General features: G+C 42.2%; 1 protein-coding gene across 1 annotated transcript in view; it reads left to right on the top strand.

The window, feature by feature from the left end:
• The window catches only part of LOC128417524 (desmoglein-2-like), a 30,381-nt gene extending 14,600 nt beyond the window's left edge, over window positions 1-15,781 (top strand). Inside the window, exons 5-15 of the mRNA XM_053396316.1 lie at window positions 26-170; window positions 1,762-1,928; window positions 2,641-2,775; window positions 2,880-3,065; window positions 4,033-4,295; window positions 5,540-5,682; window positions 7,016-7,243; window positions 8,468-8,695; window positions 10,259-10,389; window positions 11,298-11,642; window positions 12,852-15,781. Of these exons, the coding sequence (XP_053252291.1) occupies window positions 26-170; window positions 1,762-1,928; window positions 2,641-2,775; window positions 2,880-3,065; window positions 4,033-4,295; window positions 5,540-5,682; window positions 7,016-7,243; window positions 8,468-8,695; window positions 10,259-10,389; window positions 11,298-11,642; window positions 12,852-13,799 (2,919 nt within the window). The 3' untranslated portion in view covers window positions 13,800-15,781. The remainder of the gene's footprint in view (window positions 1-25; window positions 171-1,761; window positions 1,929-2,640; window positions 2,776-2,879; window positions 3,066-4,032; window positions 4,296-5,539; window positions 5,683-7,015; window positions 7,244-8,467; window positions 8,696-10,258; window positions 10,390-11,297; window positions 11,643-12,851) is intronic.
• The last annotated feature ends 3,589 nt before the right edge of the window (window positions 15,782-19,370 follow it).

Genomic DNA, 19,370 nt, shown 5'->3' with positions numbered 1-19,370 from the left:
TACTTTTCTGCCTATATTCTTCCAGCTGAAAGGTTATGCAATGGATCAGTATGGTAATCACATGGAAAAACCATTAGACTTGAGAATTAAAGTTAAAGACATAAATGACAACTACCCAAAGTTTTCACAGTCAGTTTTTATGGGCTCTGTTGAAGAATTGTCTGAAGTAGGTAAGTCCTGGAGCTTTATTTAATACTTTCATTCTAACTTGATAGCAATTTTGTTTTCTGTGCATATCCTTGTACTTTTTCCGAACTACCCTATCTCTTGGTCCCTTGTTTATGGTTGAAATCCTGTACTTAGTAGCAGATGTGCAGGGTCATGGTATTGCAATAGATTAGGAACATCACACGCATTTGATCTGAGGTTGGTTGTCAGAGGGGAAGATGCTGGAAAATGTAGCAGAGATTAATAGTGCAAGGTACCCCTGAAATCCTTTCTTCTGCAAACTATTAAAGATGCAAGAGCCCTGTTCTTTCGCATCCTACCTTGCCCTGGTCACACAGGACGAATGATAAAATAAACCAAAGCTTTCTTTTGTTATGTGACGCTGCCTAGAAAATTATGGTAGTTTGGAAAGGCAGAGTGCATTTGCCTTACACTCTGACTGTGCAGGCTTTATTATCTACCCCTGGAGAATGAGAATGTTGAATTGTGCCACTTCCGACTACAGCTAGCAGGTCTCTTTTTGTAATGGTCCCTTGGACAAAAGAGCTCGCTGCATAGTGGGGATAGGGGTGGACTAGGACATTTTTTCAAGGTCTACTCATGGCAGAGGGGAAAGAGTGCACCTTTCCTACATGCTTACATGCTGTGGTTTGTCTTAAGAAAATCGTGGTCTGCACTCCCAAATAACTGCAACACCCTACATGCAAGCCAGTCATTAATGGTGCTTTAGAACTTGGGGCTCTAAATAGTACAGGGAGTCTGTGTGCTTAGGGCAGGTTCTCTGCTTCAGACCTTTTCCCTCCCAATGCATGGAAAGCACAACAGGGACAGGACAGTGGGGTGGGGCCAACAAGCATGGCCATGCGGTTGCTTGAGGGAGAATGCCCAAGTAGAACAATGGTGTCGGAGGCAGGATAGCTATGCCAAATGGGTAGGAAGGAAAGACAAGCTGTTACCCACTACCATGGCTAGGGATTTAAATCTGCCTGTTTTGAAAAGCCACAGTAGTATTAGCTCAGCTCTTTCGGACAGGATATTGATTTGCATCTATTTCTAACATCTTTATCAGAAGGAAGCTATGGGATAAGGAGCTGAGAACAATGTTGCGGGGGGGAGGAGGAAAATTGGCACTGCCATGAGCACTAGTCAAACCATGGGATAAATATTATTTTATTCAGTCTTGGTATTAACATAGTGTTTATTTTTAAATACAATTTTAGTGCATTCTTTATAATTTATTCCAAGGGAATTTCATCTATAAAATCTTAAATTGTAGAAATCCTTGGGACTTAGATGTCTTGGTCTAGTGCAGGAACAGAAAATTTGTAGTCCTCCTGATTCTACTAGACTGTACTTCCCATCACCCTTGACCATTAGCCATGCTTGCTGGGGCTGTTGGGAATTGGAGTTCAACAACACCTGGAGAGCTATCCCTGGTCCAGTGTATGTTATTCGACCAAGCATCTGTACCTGAGCTAAATCTTTGAGTGTACCATATAAAATTCAGTACAGTATTTGGGGCATTTGGAAACCTTCATTTCAATATAATTTGTCCAATAGGACTTTATAATTAAGTTTAATTTGAATTGTTAGGTGTTCTTGTGATAAAGATAGAAGCAACCGATGCAGATGAGCCAGGCAACCTCAACTCCAAAATTGCTTTCAAGATTATTTCTCAAGAACCTAGCAATCCGCCTGCATTTGAAATTATCAGATCAACAGGCGAGGTCCGGACTTCACATTTTCAACTCGACAGGGAGGTAAATGCTTTTTCCTGTCCTGGATTCCTCTTCTGTGTTATCCAGTTTTTCATTTATGTGGTAAAAATGCTACTGATGTTGCTTTATAAATTACCTCAGAAGAACATAAACTTTAAGACCGTAATCCTGATCAACTGATTTGCTTGCTTGATTCTGATATTAGGAAATAGTATAAACTGCCCATCTACTCTAAAAATGCTCAAGGCAGCATACAAAAGCAATGGGGGGAGGGTATCAAGCATGTAGGCAAGATAAAGGTAAATGACCCATGGATGGTTAAGTCCAGTCAAAGACAACTATGGGGTGCTGCGCTCATCTCACTTCAGGCCGAGGCAGACAGCTTTCCGGGTCATGTGGCCAGCATGACTAAACCGTTTCTGGCGCAACGGGACACTGTGATGAGTGCCAGAGCACACAGAAATGCTGTTCATCAGACATGTCTACTAATAATAAATAGTCAAAAAAATTAAATTCAGCAAAATGTATCTAAAAGAGCAGTAACAATTATTGTTGATATTGTTATATATAAATGATGGTATATAAATATTTTTGTACATAAACCTCCACTACCTGGCTCTTGGAGCCTCCCAGGTCTTGGGCAGTGATCTCTTTTGGCTCCAAACGATGGTTATTTGGCAACTGATGGTAGATACTGATTTATTTTGGTATGCTGTTGCATTCACTTACGCATAGCTGCTTGAATATCATGCAGGTGCAAAGTAGCTACTCCTTAATTGTAGAAGCAAGAGACCGAGATGGAGATGCAATAGGGCTTGGTGAACGGACAACGGTACAGATCAAGGTTTTGGATGTCAATGACAATATCCCTTATCTTGAAAAAAGCATGGTAAGTGAAGTGATCTGACTGGAAGGCTTGCATGCATTTGTGCTAAACAGCCTTTACTGCCTTGATAACATGGAAGAGACATTTAAAATCTTGTATACTTACAGTATGATGGAAGCGTCCGAGAAAATACAGCTAATGTGGAGATTATGCGACTGAGGGCCTTTGACGACGATGAGCAGTACACTGATAACTGGCTGGCAAACTTCACCATTGTGTCTGGCAATGAAGGAGGTTATTTCCGTATAGAAACAGATTCGCATACCAATGAAGGAGTTTTGATTCTGGTTAAGGTTAGTGTTTAGTTTGCGGAGGCTGTGTTTTGAATCATTGATCCCAATGCAGACATGCAAAATTAACTGCATGAATAAATGTTGAAAGGGAGGGTGCTAGCTGATGTGGATAAGCTTTCTGCACCTAAAGTAGTCAGGATATACTTCCAAACTGGCTGTAATACCATATGGCTACATATACTCAGTGAGGCCAATCCAGAGGCTTAATACTGCCTTCTAGTCAAGGGAGCGAATGTTTCACAACCCTGTGATAAAGCCTGCTGTGGCAACCATAGATATATTGTCTTTGTTTGCATTCTACCAAGAGGACAAAATCTTACAAATGGAAAATGCAGCTTCCTCTGATCACTAATGCCCAGAGCTTAATGTTTTGTGAAGAAAAGAGGGTGTATGTGGGACTTCCATGATGCCACTGTGAATACCAAAGAAATACAAATATATTTTATAATGTTCTAAACATCTAGGGACTTTGGCATATATCATTCACTTGTCCGGGAACTGGCCCAAAACCAGAGCAGGTATAAACACACACATGGAGCATTGATTGATTGATTGATTGATTGATTGATTGATTGATTGACTGACTGACTGAATTTGTTATGTGTTCTTTAGGGTCCCAGAGCAGGATATGTGCATTCCTTGAAACATCACTTAAAACCATAACTAAGTCATCAGTAGAAATCATAGCCTGTTCTAAATCATTCATCTGCCTGGGCAAAGAGGTGCATCTTGATTAACTAATGAAAAGAGGACAGTGCCATATGCAAGTCCAAGGGAAGGGAGTTCTTAGCCAGGAAAAGCCCTCCCATATCCTGCTGCCCTTTGGACTGCAGGAGGTGGTGACACTCCAGCAGGGCCTCCCCTGGTGATAATGAAAGTGAAGTCTTAACGCTTATTCTCCAGCTTGGAATACAGAGTGCACCTTTTCTGACTTGTTGCTGGGGTTTTTTTTCCATTCTCCCTACAGGAAATTAATTATGAAGAGCTGCAGAACATTGACTTGAATATTGTTGTTTCTAACAAAGCAGCATATCACAAATCAATTATTGCTAAGGGCTTCCAAGCAAAACCAATTCCAGTTAAAATTAAGGTGGAAAATGTGATTGAAGGCCCTGTATTTAAGCCCAACAGAGTTACAATTCAAGCAAATAGAACAATGAAAGTGAACCAGGTTATTGGGCGCTTTGAAGCTTATGATGAAGATACCGGAAAGATAGCACAAAACATCAGGTAAGAGATGCCTTTCTTCTTTGTTACCAAGGCAAATCACTGAAGAGTTGCTTAACTGCAGCATTCAGTTTGAGTGAAGACGGGCCTCAGTCTATGCCTCATTTGTGCCACTGCCTTTTGCTTGCAGTATCTGTAGGTCGCAGTCACACACTTAAGAAACAAATAGCAGCACCCACAAGATGCAATGATTTTATGCATAGAATGGCTCTATTTCTGTTGCACCCACCCATGTCATCTTATGATACATCTGTACATCTTATGACAGGGGTAGAAAATCTCCAGTCCAGGAGCCAAATGCAGTCCTCCAGGCTCTCTGCCTGGTCCTTCGTACTCTCCCCAGGCCACATCCCTCACCAACCCCAATCCACACCTTTCCGGAAGTGTTTTCACTTGGATGGAAGGAAGGTGACCTTGAACTCTGATAATGCCTGTTGTCTACCTGGATGGAGACAGGGGTGTGAATGTGTACAGAAACTAGCCTGCTGTATAAAGGTGAATTTTTCATTCGTTTCGTTGCCTACTTTTGCCCCTGGTTACATCCCTGTAATGGGCAGGGGGCCAGAGGCAAAAGTGGCCGCCAGAAGGTTGCCCAGAACAGGATGTGGCCCTTCTTCCCCATTTCTGTCTTCTGGCATGCTGGGGACCTGATGGGGAAGCAAAAGAAATGACATGAATTCACATTCTTCCTGTGCAGACTTAGGATGACATGAAGTTTCCAGGCATCTCCTATAAATGCATGACTTCCATCAGAAATGTATGTCTGTGTTATCTTCTTGTGCTACACTGACATGCATCATAAAACGTATGTTTCTATGATTTTTTTTAATGTGCAAAATGGCTCTGAGTTGTTGGATGAAACTAAATGAAGATGTTTCACCATCCACCAAGCCTGTGTAGTAATAATAATAATAATAATAATAATAATAATTATTATTATTATTATTATTATTATTTTATTTTATTATTTATACCCCGCCCTTCCCTTGGGCGGCTTCCAACAAAATATTAAAAATACAATAAAACATCAGTCATTAAAAACTTCCCTAAACAGGGCTACCTTCAGATGTCTTCTAAACATCAGATAGTTGTTTATTTCCTTGACATCTGATGGGAGGACGTTCCACAGGGCGGGCGCCACCACCAAGAAGGCCCTCTGCCTGGTTCCATGTGTGTCTTTGAGCAAAGTATTTTCTTTATACACCGATTGTTGTGACCATTCTAACATACATTAAAAATCTGCACAGGTATGTTAAAGGCCAGGACATTGCGAACTGGTTTACAGTAGACTCTAGGACTGCTGAAATCAAACTTAACCGAGTGATTGACTATGACTCATCTTTTCTTGTCAACGGTACTTACACTGCAACAATTTTGGCTATAAGTAAGGGTAAGTGATGCTTCTTCCATTTCTTCCTTAAGAGTAATTCATCAGGCTTTTCATTCATACTCCACATCTTAATTTGTTAAAGCCCAAAGCTAGATTTGGAAAGTGGCAGCAACCATCTGACCTGTAAGCTTTGGCGAAGGGTGGTGGCTCAGTGGTGCAGCATCTGCTTTGCGTGCAGAAGGTCCCAGCTTCATTCCATGGTGTCTCCAGATAGGGCTAAGAGAGAACCTTACCTGAAACCATGGAGAGCCACTGCCAGTCCGCATAGACAAGGCTGAGCTAGATGGACCACTGGTCTGTCTCTGTATAAAGCAACTTCCCAACAGGGACCAGCAGCTCCAAAAATCTTGGCTACACTTACTAGCCAGACATGAATCATGGTTGCAATCAATTGTCTTGCCTCTCTCAAATCCTCTGGCATTCACAGGGGGCTTGGGAGACATACAGGCTCTTCCCTCATTTGAGGTGGGATAAGGAGAAGGCAAAAATCAGGATTCTCTCTCCATGCTAAGGAGAGAGTGGTGTTGCTTTTCACGACTGGGCAGAGAACCAGGGTCATTTACCTCTGTTGAGTAGATGGTAGGGACTGAGCCTGTTTTTCCTTCAGTAAGTACCTGGAACACCATTGGCATTTAGGGAAATGTTGTAGTGGTAGAGAGGCTTTTAATAAAGCCTGATGGATTACATGCATTAGCATGATGATGTGAACATGATTCCACAAAAATGTCAATGCTCCATCACTATGTGCTGCTAATCCAAGGCCAGGAGGCAAACTTCACACACATGTATCTGCTTTTCACATTAGAGTCCCTGTAATCTAATACGTATTTTAGAAAGTTGTTTATTCGCTAGCACATGGACAACTCTTTAAGATATTGTAAACAATTTTGCAGGATGGTCCCCAAGATAAAGGAGCAGGTTTCCATCTATGTTTGGATACAGTTGGATGCCATTTGGGATTAAGATGGCAGAATGGACCTTTCAACATTGCACTGATATTTTTGCTTCTGTAAAATTTCCTAGAAACGCTGGATACAAGGCTGCTAGTCTTGAATAAAGTGTCTGACGGTCCACAGAGCCCAAAGAATTGGAGTAACAGTATGGTAGTCATCTCCAGCAACTCAAATAATTGCCAAGCAAACATTTCCATGAGTTTGAATTGCATCCTATATTCAGTTATTGTGTTGTTGAAATGGATTGCAAATCGAACACTGAATTCACATTAAAACCTTTTATACACTCAAAGAAGCAAATGAAATTCTACATTGATAAAACTATGTTTTTGCATTCTTAAGCAGTGAAATACAAATGCTTTACTTTACATATTTTGCAGACCAGCCTCCAAAAACGGCTACAGGTACCATTGTTATTCAGGTACAGAATACTACTCTCTACTGCCCGACCATTGTGACTCCACGTCAAACTGTCTGTACCCATGCAAAGTTTGTTAACGTCTCTGTTACTAATCGAGGAGGTTATCTAAATCGTGGCCCTTTCACTTTCACTATTGTTGATGAGCCTGAAAGAGTGTCAGACAAGTGGAGGATAATCAGAGTGGATGGTAAGTATGAGTCACTATGACATGGTTTACAGCAGGGGTGAGGGTGTGCAGGAACTAGTCGACTGTACTAGGTAAGAGTTGCATTTGTTACCCTACCCATCTTTGCCTCCTGTGTGCCCCCGTGCATTTCCAAAACAGATTTAGGGGGGGGGGCAGTCCCATTGTGCAAGCGGAGAGCCATGAACCGGAAGGACAGCTGTTGTTGATGATGATTATTTATTACTTGCCCCTTAGATCCCAAGACAGGTTGCAGCATTAAAACCAATATTAAAACCAAGCTTAAAACTCACAACCATTGGGTACAAGCCTGTTATTTTAGTTGTGACTTGGCTAATCCTCTCTTGGATAACATGTGCTGGCCAAAGTAGCATTGCTTTGAAGTGTAGCTTCAGAAGTAGGGGCTTAGCTTCACCAGAGGCAGAGAATAAAACATCTGAAGCTGAGTGGCTGAGATTATTTGTCTGAAGAGCAGCCACCACTATGTTGCTTAGATCCTCGTGGTCAGTTCTCATGCTGGGAGAGCATCTCTCTCAAGATTTCTCTCCCACTGAAATATGCCAGAAATGCTCTGCACTTACTGCTATCTGAAAGTTGAGCGACTTCATTTCAGATTAAGCCAGATTCTGAAGCATCCATTGAAAGGCAGTGGAAATGTTTCAGCTATACCTGAAAAAGATGTAAGATACCACCCCTCTCCTCATTTGGGCACAGGTTGTAGAGAAAGAGAAATCCTCTGTGGTCTTTCTACTGCAAGGAATTAACACACATCTAGGAAAACTGTTCTTCATATTCTGTCTGGTTGACAGACTGGGTACTTGTGGAATTGCTGTAACACCAGGGATGTTCCTTTAAAGACTATTTAGTACCCATTGATCATTTTAGCTCTTTAAACATTGTGCTGATGTCTCTGTGTAGACTTGGGGGGTCTACCTGTGGCCCTCCATATATAAGAGGACCTATAGCCCCCATTGGTGGAAGTTGTAGACCACCATCTCAAGGGCCACAGGTTCCCATCCCTGGTGCCAAAAATACAGTTGCCAAAGGGGATTTACAACAATTAGGTACTCTAGAAACTGATGTGTTTGTCTCCATAATATAACTATTTACTTCAGAACATCAAGTGGGTAACCCTAAAGTCAGTATCTGCTCACAGTTCTGTCATACATTCAGCTACTTACATTACATTGCTTTATATTTATTGTTACTGTCTTTTTCCCTGTGAAGGATCTAGAGTACAGCTTATACCAGAGAATCTGAAGCCTGGATCATATGAAGTTCCACTGCTGGTGAAAGATAACCAAGGTCTGAGCTGTCCCGAGTATCAAACTCTAAGACTGGATGTTTGTGAATGTGCAGAAGGTGGTGGTTGCCGAGCAGCAATCGTCGGCTCATCGGTTTTTCTAGGACCTGCAGCGATTGCTCTGATAATTCTGGCATTGTTGCTGCTGCTGTGTAAGTAACTAGCATTATTCCAGAAGAATTGGCAGAGTTCCATTGTGCACTCTGACACAATGACTCCTCCTTGCAGGGACTTGCAATCTTCATGCAAGTTTTATGGGCATGAACCAACCAAAGTTAAGCCCCTTGTGGTTTTCTCCCATTAGACTCAATAGGACTTAAGAGAGAGCTTAATGTTCTGACCTTTTACATATGGTGCAGTAAAGAGTAGAGCAATACATTTAAGGAACTTTGTTAAAATTTTATTTGTCTCTGATACACCTTTCCCACTTCTTTTAAAACTTTTGATCCTTGTTCTTCCTATCTTTTATCAAAAATTCAACTTTCATATGAGGTGAAATGTTGTTTGGCAGCTTGACCAAAAAACAGGCAACAAGCCACGAGGCCTTCCAAACTAGGAGCAGCTAGTTAAAGTCTGGACTAAGAGCACTGTTCATTTAAAATAATAATCAAAATAATGTTCCAAGAAGCAATGAATTCTGCAAAGTATTTATTAGATTTATTACCCACCCCTCACAAGGCCCCTGCTCAGGTTACAACATTATAACTGTACTATTAAAAACAAGTAAAACATTTTGTACAATTATTAAAGCAGCTGTTACCATTCCACAGAGCAGGACAGTAAAGGTTGAAGAGGTGGGTCCCACATAAATATTTTAATTGTCAAAGGCCTGGGGAGAGAGGTGTATCTTCAGCATACTGCAGAAGTTACACAATGAAGATGGTAGGAATACCTCTGTGTGAAGGGAGATCCAGCATTTAAGGGCTGCCACAGAGGAAGTCCTTTCCTGAGTCAACATTTGCCATACGGATGGCGGAACTACTAAGAGAACCCCCTCAACTGAACTTAACACCCAAGACGGTCTGTAGGGATGGAGGTGGTTTTTTCAGATATTTGGAGCGCAAGTCATTCAGGGTTTTAAACCCCAGGGGTGGGCACCATGAATTTGGCCTGGAAATAAACTCGCAACCACTGCAGCTGGGGGATTGATTTACCCATGTTTGCCTACCTAGCAAAATTGTGTTTTTGCTAAAAATGCAAGGGACTATAATGCCTACCCCGCCAATCACTGGAAAGGGTGCTCAGCCCCTCTGCTGGAGTCTTGCAGGCTTGCTTTCCCACATAGCTGCAAGCCTCTTTTCACTGTCTGAGAGCTAGGGGAAAAAACCTGAAGTTGCCAAAATTTGTACCTAAATCCTGTGTTTTCATGGTAATGTTGTGGAACATGCACAGCTCTGAATGTGTGAGGCCTGCAAGCTGAAGCAAATGGAAGTTGCTTGCTGCTGTTCATGTTTGGTTCTCCAGTGCTCTCACCTCACTGGAATTTTAAAATGTGCTAAGCCATCAGAAAGTGTAGATTAGTACAGGATTGGTACACAGCCTGTTGTTTGTGGTGCAATGTTTGCATTACATGGCTCTATTTAGAGAACGTTGTAATATTTTGAATGGATTTTGGAGTATTTTGTTATATTTAATGGGCTATGGACGGATATTTAGGATTTGCTTCTGCAAGTTCAACCTTTGACGGTTCGTTGATCTGCCGTGTTCCTTTGCAGTGGTGCCTCTCTTACTGCTGGCGTGTGGCTTTGGTGGATCAGGTGCCTCAAAAGGCTTTGTGGCAATACCCGATAACAGCGAAGAAATGTTGCGAATATGGAACAATGAAGGGGCAGCCCCTGAAGACAAGGTATCTTGTGTTTTGCCCTGATTTTGTATTTGGCACCAAGGAATGTTGATATCCTGCTTAATGCATGTCTGCTAAGACTTAAATCCTGCTGAGTTAAATAGGATGTCCTTCCAAGGACGGGCATGTAGGGCTGCAGCAGAAGAGTCTGCTTTAGACAACAATGGGCTGAGTTACTTAGAACAATATGGCACTTACTCTCTTATCAGTTTAAATAGGTATGGGGTAATTAATTTACATAATTAAAAAGTGTGTGTGTAAAAACAGTTGTACAAACATAGGTGGGATGAGTGTGCAGTTTCTGGGCTTGTAAATAGGCAGGATCTGGCTGAGGCAGCTGTTCTCAGGCTACTTTTTCTGATGCAGCTGTACATTTGGGAAGGAAGTTTGCTAAGAAGTTCTGCTATCCAGCAGATATTCCCATTGACCTGGAAAGCTGCCTAACTACAAACTCTGTTGTTCTGAAAGGAGCTTTTTTGGGGGGGGGACACAAGTAACTGTATATGGGGTGGTGCTCTAGCAAGGGGGACATTGTCCCCTGCTGGATGAACCATAATCCCCAGATTCTCAGATTTCATTTTTAAATCATAGATCTCTAGCATCTGTAGAACCTGAAATCTGAGACAGTATGCACTGGGCCACTCCATACTTTACTTCCCCCACCCTGGTAACATTCCTGCAGACACCCATGCAAGTAGCCAAACCTTTTGGGATCTGTTCCTCTCGCGTATTACAAATCTGCTCTTCCTTTTCTCCAAGTAGGAAGCAAATAAACTATCTGTTCCTGAATCACATTTGTCTCCTAGCTGGCTTCGCCCAGCCCAGCCTGCTGCATGTTGTTTGATTGTGACTTCAGCCTGCCTCCTTAAATGAATGTAGTTTTACAGTTTTATTTTTCTCTTTGACGTTAGGCTGCCGTCAGCCTAAGCCACATGACTTCTGTGAACAACTCGGCCTCAGGGATGGGAAATGGAAATGCATCGTCAAGCTTAGGCGTGGCAGGAGGCGCTGTGGTTTCTGGCTCTTCTGCATTTGGACAGCGTAACACCACAACCATCGAAAGGCGCTGGGAGGAGGCCCGTACGTCTCATGCACATCATGAAGGCATGGATTTTGGAGGGGGCTCAACCATAGCAGGAGCAAGAGGAGTAGGAGGGGGAGACATGGCAGCACAGAAAATCCTGACAATGGATAGCAGATACATGGAACATGCTGGAGCTGTGAATGAAGAATTCTTAAGGAGCTACTTCACTGAAGTAAGATTTCCACTTTTGTGAGATGCTTCCTCTCTTGGTTGACTTCCCCTTCCCCTGTTTTGTTTAATTCTGGGACCTTTGTATTTTCCACTCATTTTTTTAGGATTGGTTTGGGCATCTCTCACATGCAGTGTTGTGGGTTTCCTGGAAAATGTGAATATTTCCCTATGCAAATTATCACCATTTCCCTAACATTCTCAGTTTGCATCAGGATTTTTCCCAATGTCCTCAAAAGTGATCTAATATAGCACATTTATTTTACTTGTGTTCATTAAACAAATCTAAACACTTTGAAGACTGCCATGCTTACCTTTAATTTGCAATGGGCATTCATTCATTGTTACTAAGGAACATATGAAAAGGGGGAAATTTCTATAGAAAAATAAAGCATTGGGGGAAAGAAATTCTGCCCTACATCACTGCTCCTGCTGTCTCTGACAGAGTTAAGCCAAAAATGCCACCACTTCTATTACCCAGAAGTGGGATGGCATTGTCATCAATTTCTAAGGAGGGGGAAATTGCATATTTTTCCCTGGGGCATGGAGCTTGCAAGCAGTGTCATAGCTGTCTTTCTCCCATTACCCTTTCCTTTCCAAAAGTAATGAGAGCTACCACTATGTGGGCAAACTACAATTTTAAAAAGCAGAGTGGAGGTGGGGAAGATAAGATGCAGACATTCAGCTGTCACTTTTCTCCCGTAAATGCCCATCCCAGAACATAGGAAGAGCCTGCTGGATCAGACCCCATCTAATCTAGGATCCTGTTCTTACAGTGGCCAACCAGATACCTATGGGAAGCTTACCAGCAGGGTGTTTGATAGTTTTATCTTCCACAAATTTATCTAATCCTCTTTTAAAGCCACCCAAGTTGGTAGCCATCTCTGCCTCTTGTGGGAACAGATTCCAAAGTTTGGCTGTGCACTTCCTTTGTCTGTCTTGACTCTTTTGATGTCCAGATGCAACAGGGGTCCATGAGTTCTAGGAATGAGAAAAGGGGCTAATCTTTTCACTATTCCCTTTCTCCATGCCCTGCATAATCGTATACACTTCTGTCATGTTGCCTTTTCACTAAGCTAAAAGGCTCCAAATCACTGCCTTCTGCCAGAAGGAGTTTGTGTCACACCCAACCAAGCTGACTGCTGTTTCATTAAAGAAAATTATATCTTCCGAAACACAAGCGCTCACAGTTCTTGTTTTTCCACATTTTTAGAAAGCTGATGCTTTTGCCGACGAGGATGAAGGGCACCTCGCAAAAGACTGCCTACTCGTTTACTCTCAGGAGGAAGAAAGAGATTCTCCCCATGGTTCTGTTGGCTGCTGCAGTTTCATTGAGGGCGACTTTGATGAGCATTACCTGGATGACTTGGGAGATAAATTTAAGACTCTGGCTGAGATCTGCATGGGCAAACGCATTGGCATGGAAGCTGGACTACACACCTCTCAAGGCCTGAAAGACCCAACTCCTACTCTTGCAGCAAGTGAATCTGATGTGCAATACTTGCATCAGCAGAATGCAGAGCACACCTATACTTCAGGCTCTGGCAACCAAATACCTGACGCCACAAAAGGCTTTGGTTCAGAAATGGTGGCCGAGGAGACAGTAACTGAGACTACCTTTGAATCTACACCTGGCTTGCAGCAAGTTAGACGTATACCCAACCCTCTGGTTAGCAGCAGCAGCAATGTTGTCGTGACAGAAACATCTTATGGGGCAATACCCCCTCCAGTAATCTTTGACCCCCAGTTTAAAGAGAATGTGGTAGTGACAGAGAGAGTGCTTGCTCCAGGTTCTAACTTGCAGGATGTGTTAGAAATGCCTTCTGGAGCCTTTCCAGACCTTACAGATTCAAACTACGTTGTTGTAAGGGAAAGGGAGAGGGTCCTTGTACCTAGTTCTGAGCTAAAGGGTTCCCTGAGCATCCCCAATTTAGCAGGAGGACAGAATGTGGTAGTGACTGAGAGGGTGGTTACACCCACCCCTGGCATGTGGGGCACATCAGAGCAAGCCACCTACCCTGAGAGTGATAGACAGGGACAAATCTTGATTGCAGATGCTTTCTTTAACCAAGGCAGCACACAGGAAGCACCTCCCCCTGGTTCTACCCTGAGCAAGTCCTCAAGGGTTAAATACAGCACTGTGCAGTACACACGCTCATAGATGGTATGCTTTCATCCATAAGTTTTTATTTGCATTTAACAGTGGTAGGGATTAGTGGTTTGTTTTCTCAGGGGCTAAATGAATTGCTTTCCTTTCCTTGCAGTAGTTTCTGTACAAGAAAATTCACACAAAGCCCAGAGAAGAGATACCGAGATTAAGGATGCAGTCCTAAACAGACTTTTCTAGGAAGTATGCCCCACTGAATACAGTAGCACCTCTGAGTATAAGATTCATAGCATTGCAGTGTAAAAGAATTTGGATTGTAGTAACAAGGAACTACTCCAGCTGCATAGCCAGAAAGATTGTAGCTAACATCCTGAGCCTCTGTATTCTAGCATACATTGCTAGAACCTGGGTGGCAGTCCAACTGGTTTAGTTGGTTATCTGCAAACTTTAACTAGCTGTGTGATCCTAAATGCCTTGCTTCAAGATTAAGTCGCTCTTGGATTTGCTCCCTTGTGCGTTTAGCCCAATAGCAAAGTATTAACTTAATTAGTCATATTGACTTCAAAGTTAAGTTGTCAAACAGTGCAATCCTAAATGTATTTACTCAAAAATAAGTCAGGTTGAACACAGAGGGGGTTACTCACTGGCGGATGTGGTTAGAATTGCAGCTTTAAATGTACAATACAGCTGAGATGGCTTGTTGCTTGGGCTATTTAATATCAACAGGAAATACGTATGTTCTCTAGAAGGGTAGGTATTTCACTTCATTTTTAAGTTGCTTTTCAAAATAATGTCCTTCTACATAAAAAAAAGCAAAGATGAGTGTAAAAAGAGGTGGAGTGAAAACAGGAATGCACAGTCTAATTTTCCTTCCTACGCTTAGCAGACATTGTGCTCCTTTTGCAACATGTAGGATAAGCATAGGTTTAGCCCAAGTTGCAGCTGCTGGACAGTACAAAAATATAACTTAAAACCAGAAACACATGTGCTCATCTGACATCTCTGAATCAGGATCCTTAAGAGTTCTGATGTATTCATTCAACTCTACTAGCCACAAGGGCTGTCCCATTCATTTCAGTGGAGGCAGCTGATCCTTTCACATATTCAGTGATTGGCTTCATCCATTGAAATGAATGGAACCCACCCATGCAGGATGGGTGCTTTTTCAAATGCCACAATCGTGCAGTAAGTAATTTTGTGTATATCTGTATAGTACAGCCAATGTGGTGTAGCAGAGAGAGTATTGGACTTGGACCAAGGAGGACTGCGTTCAGACCCCTTCCCTACTCACCCATAAAACCCACCTAGTGCCTTATATTTTATATATATGTATCTTACATTTTCTCAGGCCCTTTTGCTAAAAGCAATAAATAGGATTGGGTGTACTGCCACTGAACTAGGTTGCATACACACCATACATTTTAAAGCACAACACACACCCTCAAAGAATCCCAGTAACTGTAGTTTGTCTCTCACAAAGTTACGATTCCCAGCATTCACAACAAATAGTTCCTAGGATTCTTGGCAGGGGGTGTGTGCTATAAATGTATGTTGCCCTAGTCCCTTTTTCCTCCGTCAATTATTCTGTACATATCTATTTTATAATTCAAAGAAAAGCAAAAATGAATGGGATGAAAATGTATATAATGGTAAATGTATTTTAATCTTTTTGGACAAGATAAACTTACATTTAAGGAACATTTTATATGACAGAAATACTGCTTATTTTAAGCTTTCCTTTGGTTTTAATTCACAGTTTCACCTGTGGAGAGTTGTATCTAATGAACTGAGATTTAAGACTGCACTGGTAGCTGTTGCAGAGTTTACAGTTAATTCCCATGTACCTTTCCATTTGGAATGGGAGTATAGCCTGTTCATTTTCAAGGGTTAATCATGGAATTTGCAGATCTCGAGCTTTGCGGTAAATTTTTATTTTAGATAACAAGCTGTGGTTTTGCACTGATCTCTAGTTTGAGGTGTCAATGGATTACATTATGTATTTTTGTGGAATTTCAAATAAAAGGGGGAAATTATAATTGCACTGCTCAGTTATTTTAACTGGTTAAAAATGCACCCTATCTAACCACTCAGACAGCTGTAACAATTACTGAGGACAGTTCACCAAAGGTTAGTAGTCACTGCTGAGCCCATTGTTGAAAGTAACGTAATAACATGCAACCAGATTCTATGCATGTCAGAAATTAGTGCCACTGAGTTTCATCAGACTCGCTCCCAGGATTGCAGCCTTAGGAAGAATTTGTTGCTTTCTGATAGAATTGCAAATTAACGATACACAAGGGAGAAATAAATTTTCTGTTGAGAAACTAAATTGAACGTTTAGCCAATTATTGATTAAAGTGTTGAGATGTGGGTCTAGTTCTCAGCTGGTATGATAAGCCCGTGACTGACAAAGTGTGCACAAATTTCACATCAGTGGAATTCAATACATTTTTGGTTGAACTGGAGTCCTGCTTTCCTCAGTGGGGTTTACTAGGTTAGATCACTGCAATGCATTATATGTATATCTGCTTCTGAAAACAGTTCAGGAACTGCAGCTGGTGCAGAATTCAGCAGCCAAGTTGCTCACTGGGACAAGATAGTTTGAGCATATTCAGCTGATCCTGAACCAATTGCACTGGCTGCAAATTAGATTCTGGGCTCAATTTGAAGTGCTGCTTTTTACCTATAAAGCCTTAAATGGCTCAGGACTGCAATGCCTGAAGGACTCCCTCCCCCCAGGAGAGGTCTGAAGGGTGGCAACACAAGAACAGGGCCTTTTCTGCAGTGGCTCCCCATTGGTAGAATGGTCTCCCTAGGAAGTCTTGCCTGGCGCCTTCATTACATACCTTTTGGCACCAGGCTAAATCATGTATTTTTAACTAGGCCTTCGGCTGATTGTCTTTTAATTGTGTTTATGGCAGGGGAATTACTGGGTTTTTTTGCTTTTGTTTTATTATGTATTTTGTGTTTTCATTTTGTATTTTTATGTTGTGACCCACCCTGTAATCATTGGATGAAGGGTGGTATAAAAGTTTAATAAATATTATTTATAATAATACCTGAGAGCAAGCCCAGTTGAACTTATAGGAGCTTATTTCTGAATTAACATGCATAGGATTGCACAGTTAATACATTTCTTGTCACAGGCAGACACTTTCCAAGTCATATTTTGTCACATCGCTGAGAACTAGGCAGGACTAGCAATGATCAGATCAGCATAAACTCCATATGGATTATGAGTCTCAGGCATACTAAACACATCTAGCATTCCAAAGAGCCTTCTATCTGAAAGCATCCCTAGGGGGCAAGGATGTCAGGTAGAGCCATCCAGAGTTGCATACAGCCCTCAAATACGTTTCTTAGAATGCCTCTTAGTCAAGCAGTAGTAGAGCAACAGCTTTCAGCTCTCAGGGTTTGGTTGCTTGTGTTTCTAGCTGGAGATAAAATAAATTAGGCCAAAGTCAAGTAGTAAGCCTCATTCACCAAAGTTCCTCGGTCTCAATACAAACCTGTCACATCACCATCCTTCCTAGTTTGCACCACTAGATGGCACAATTACCATGCTTGCTGGAGTTACTATGGAGGATACTAGAGGCGGACTTGTGCCTAAAAGCCTAAGCAATCTGCAGCACACAGCTATATGTAAGGAATGCCCTGTTTTTCAAAGCAACCTTCAGCAGGGAGGCAGAATAAGAAACAGGAGCTGCTCCATTGTGAAAGATAACAAAAGCAAAAAGTTGAAGCAAATAATGCATGATGATTTCATTTGCCAGAAGGTGGAAGAAGCGATCCTCACCAACAGGAAGGAACTGATTGACGAAGTGGAAATACTGGGAAGCTTGGGAGGAAGTGCTCATGTCCTCCTGGGTTGCATGATACATAGGCGAGGGAAAGCTTAGTATAGTCAGATATGCACTCTGGACTTTAAGAAGGCCGGTTTAAAAAGCTGAAGACACTACTGGGTGAGATCTCAAGGTCAGAAATAGTCAAAGAGAAAGGGGTCCAAGATGGGTGGGAGTGTGAAGGCACAAAGGCAGACAATTCCAATTAAAGCCATGTGGGAAGCATCTAAGGAAACTGCATAAGGAGCTTACAGATGAGATGAGATTTAAGAAGGGCATGTATAGAAATGGAAGAAAGGGGAACTCACAGAGGAGGCATATACACGAGTAGCCAACAGTTGCAGGGAGAAGGTCAGGGGGGCCAAAGCTCAGAATGAGCTCAGGCTTGCAAGAGAGTTTAAGGCAAAAACAATCAAGTAGTAGGTTTTCTGCATGGAGAAGATAGCAAAATGCTATTGGATGACAGGGAAAAGGCAGAACTGCTCAACACCTACTTTGCCTCAGACTTCACTCATTAGGAAAGCAGTGTCCAACCTGGTGATAACAGAATAAATGGTGCAAGGAGGGAGCTGCAGCCCAAGATAGGAAAAGAGGTGGTAAGGGAACAACTAGTTACAGTGGTACCTCTAGATACGAACGGGATCCGTTCCGGAGCCCTGTTCGCATCTAGAGGTAAACGTAACTAGCGACGGCACATCTGTGCATGCGTCGCTTTTCGCTGCTTCTGCGCACACGCATGACATCATTTTGAGCGTCTGCGCAAGCGGTGCAACCCGGAAGTAACACACTCCGTTACTTCCAGGTTGCCGAGGAGCACAACTCGAACGCGCTCAACTCGAAGCGTATTTAACCTGAGGTATGACTGTACTTTAAATGAATTCAGATCTCCAGGGCCTGATGAGCTGCACCCAAGGGTACTAAAGGAGCTTGCAAATATAATCTCAGAGCCTCCGTCTATAATCTTTGAGAATTACTGAAGAGCAGGTGAAGTCCCTGCAGGCTGGAGGGGGGGCAAATGTCCTCATTTTCAAAAGGGCAGGGGGATGAGACACAGGTAAATTACAAGTGAGCTTGACGTTGACAGGTAATTAAACTGTCTGTGCACACTTAGAAAAGGATTCTGTGATTACTATGTCCCATCGTGGGTTTCTCAAAAACAAGTCATGCCAAACAAATCTCAATTCTTTTTCTGATAAGAGTTACAAGCTTGGTGGATCAGGATAATGCTATGGATGGTAGTGTATCTGAATTTCAGTAAGACTTTTGACAATGTCTTTCATTATATTCTTGCGGAAAAGCTGGCAAAATGTGGATTGGACAAAATAACTGTTAGGTAGATTTGTAGCTGGTTGACTGACTGACCCCAAAGAGTGCTCACTAATGGTTCCTCATCATCTTGGAAAAAAGTGACAAATGGGATGCCATAGGGTTCTGTCCTGGGCCCATTGTTCAACATCTTAAAAATGACTTAGAAGAAGGAATTGAAGAGGTGCTCCATCAAATTTTCAGATGATACCAAGCCAATACCACAGAAGACAGAATCAGGATTCAATATGACCTTAACAAATTGGAGAAATGGGCCCAAACTAGCAAAATGAATTTCAATGGGGACAAATGTAACTTTCTCCATTTAGGCAGGAATAACCAGCTGCGCCAAAATAAGATGGGGGACACCTGGCTTGCCAGTAGTACATGTGAAAAAGATCTAGGGGTCTTAGGAGACCACAAGTTTAATATGAGTCAACAGTGTGATGTAGCAGCAAAAAAAACTAATGCTATTCTA

This window comes from Podarcis raffonei, chromosome 7 (genome assembly GCF_027172205.1).
Source record: "Podarcis raffonei isolate rPodRaf1 chromosome 7, rPodRaf1.pri, whole genome shotgun sequence".
Classification (NCBI taxonomy): Eukaryota; Metazoa; Chordata; class Lepidosauria; order Squamata; family Lacertidae; genus Podarcis; species Podarcis raffonei.
Note: the sequence above shows the minus strand (reverse complement) of the source record. Positions and strands in the feature narration are given on the sequence as shown.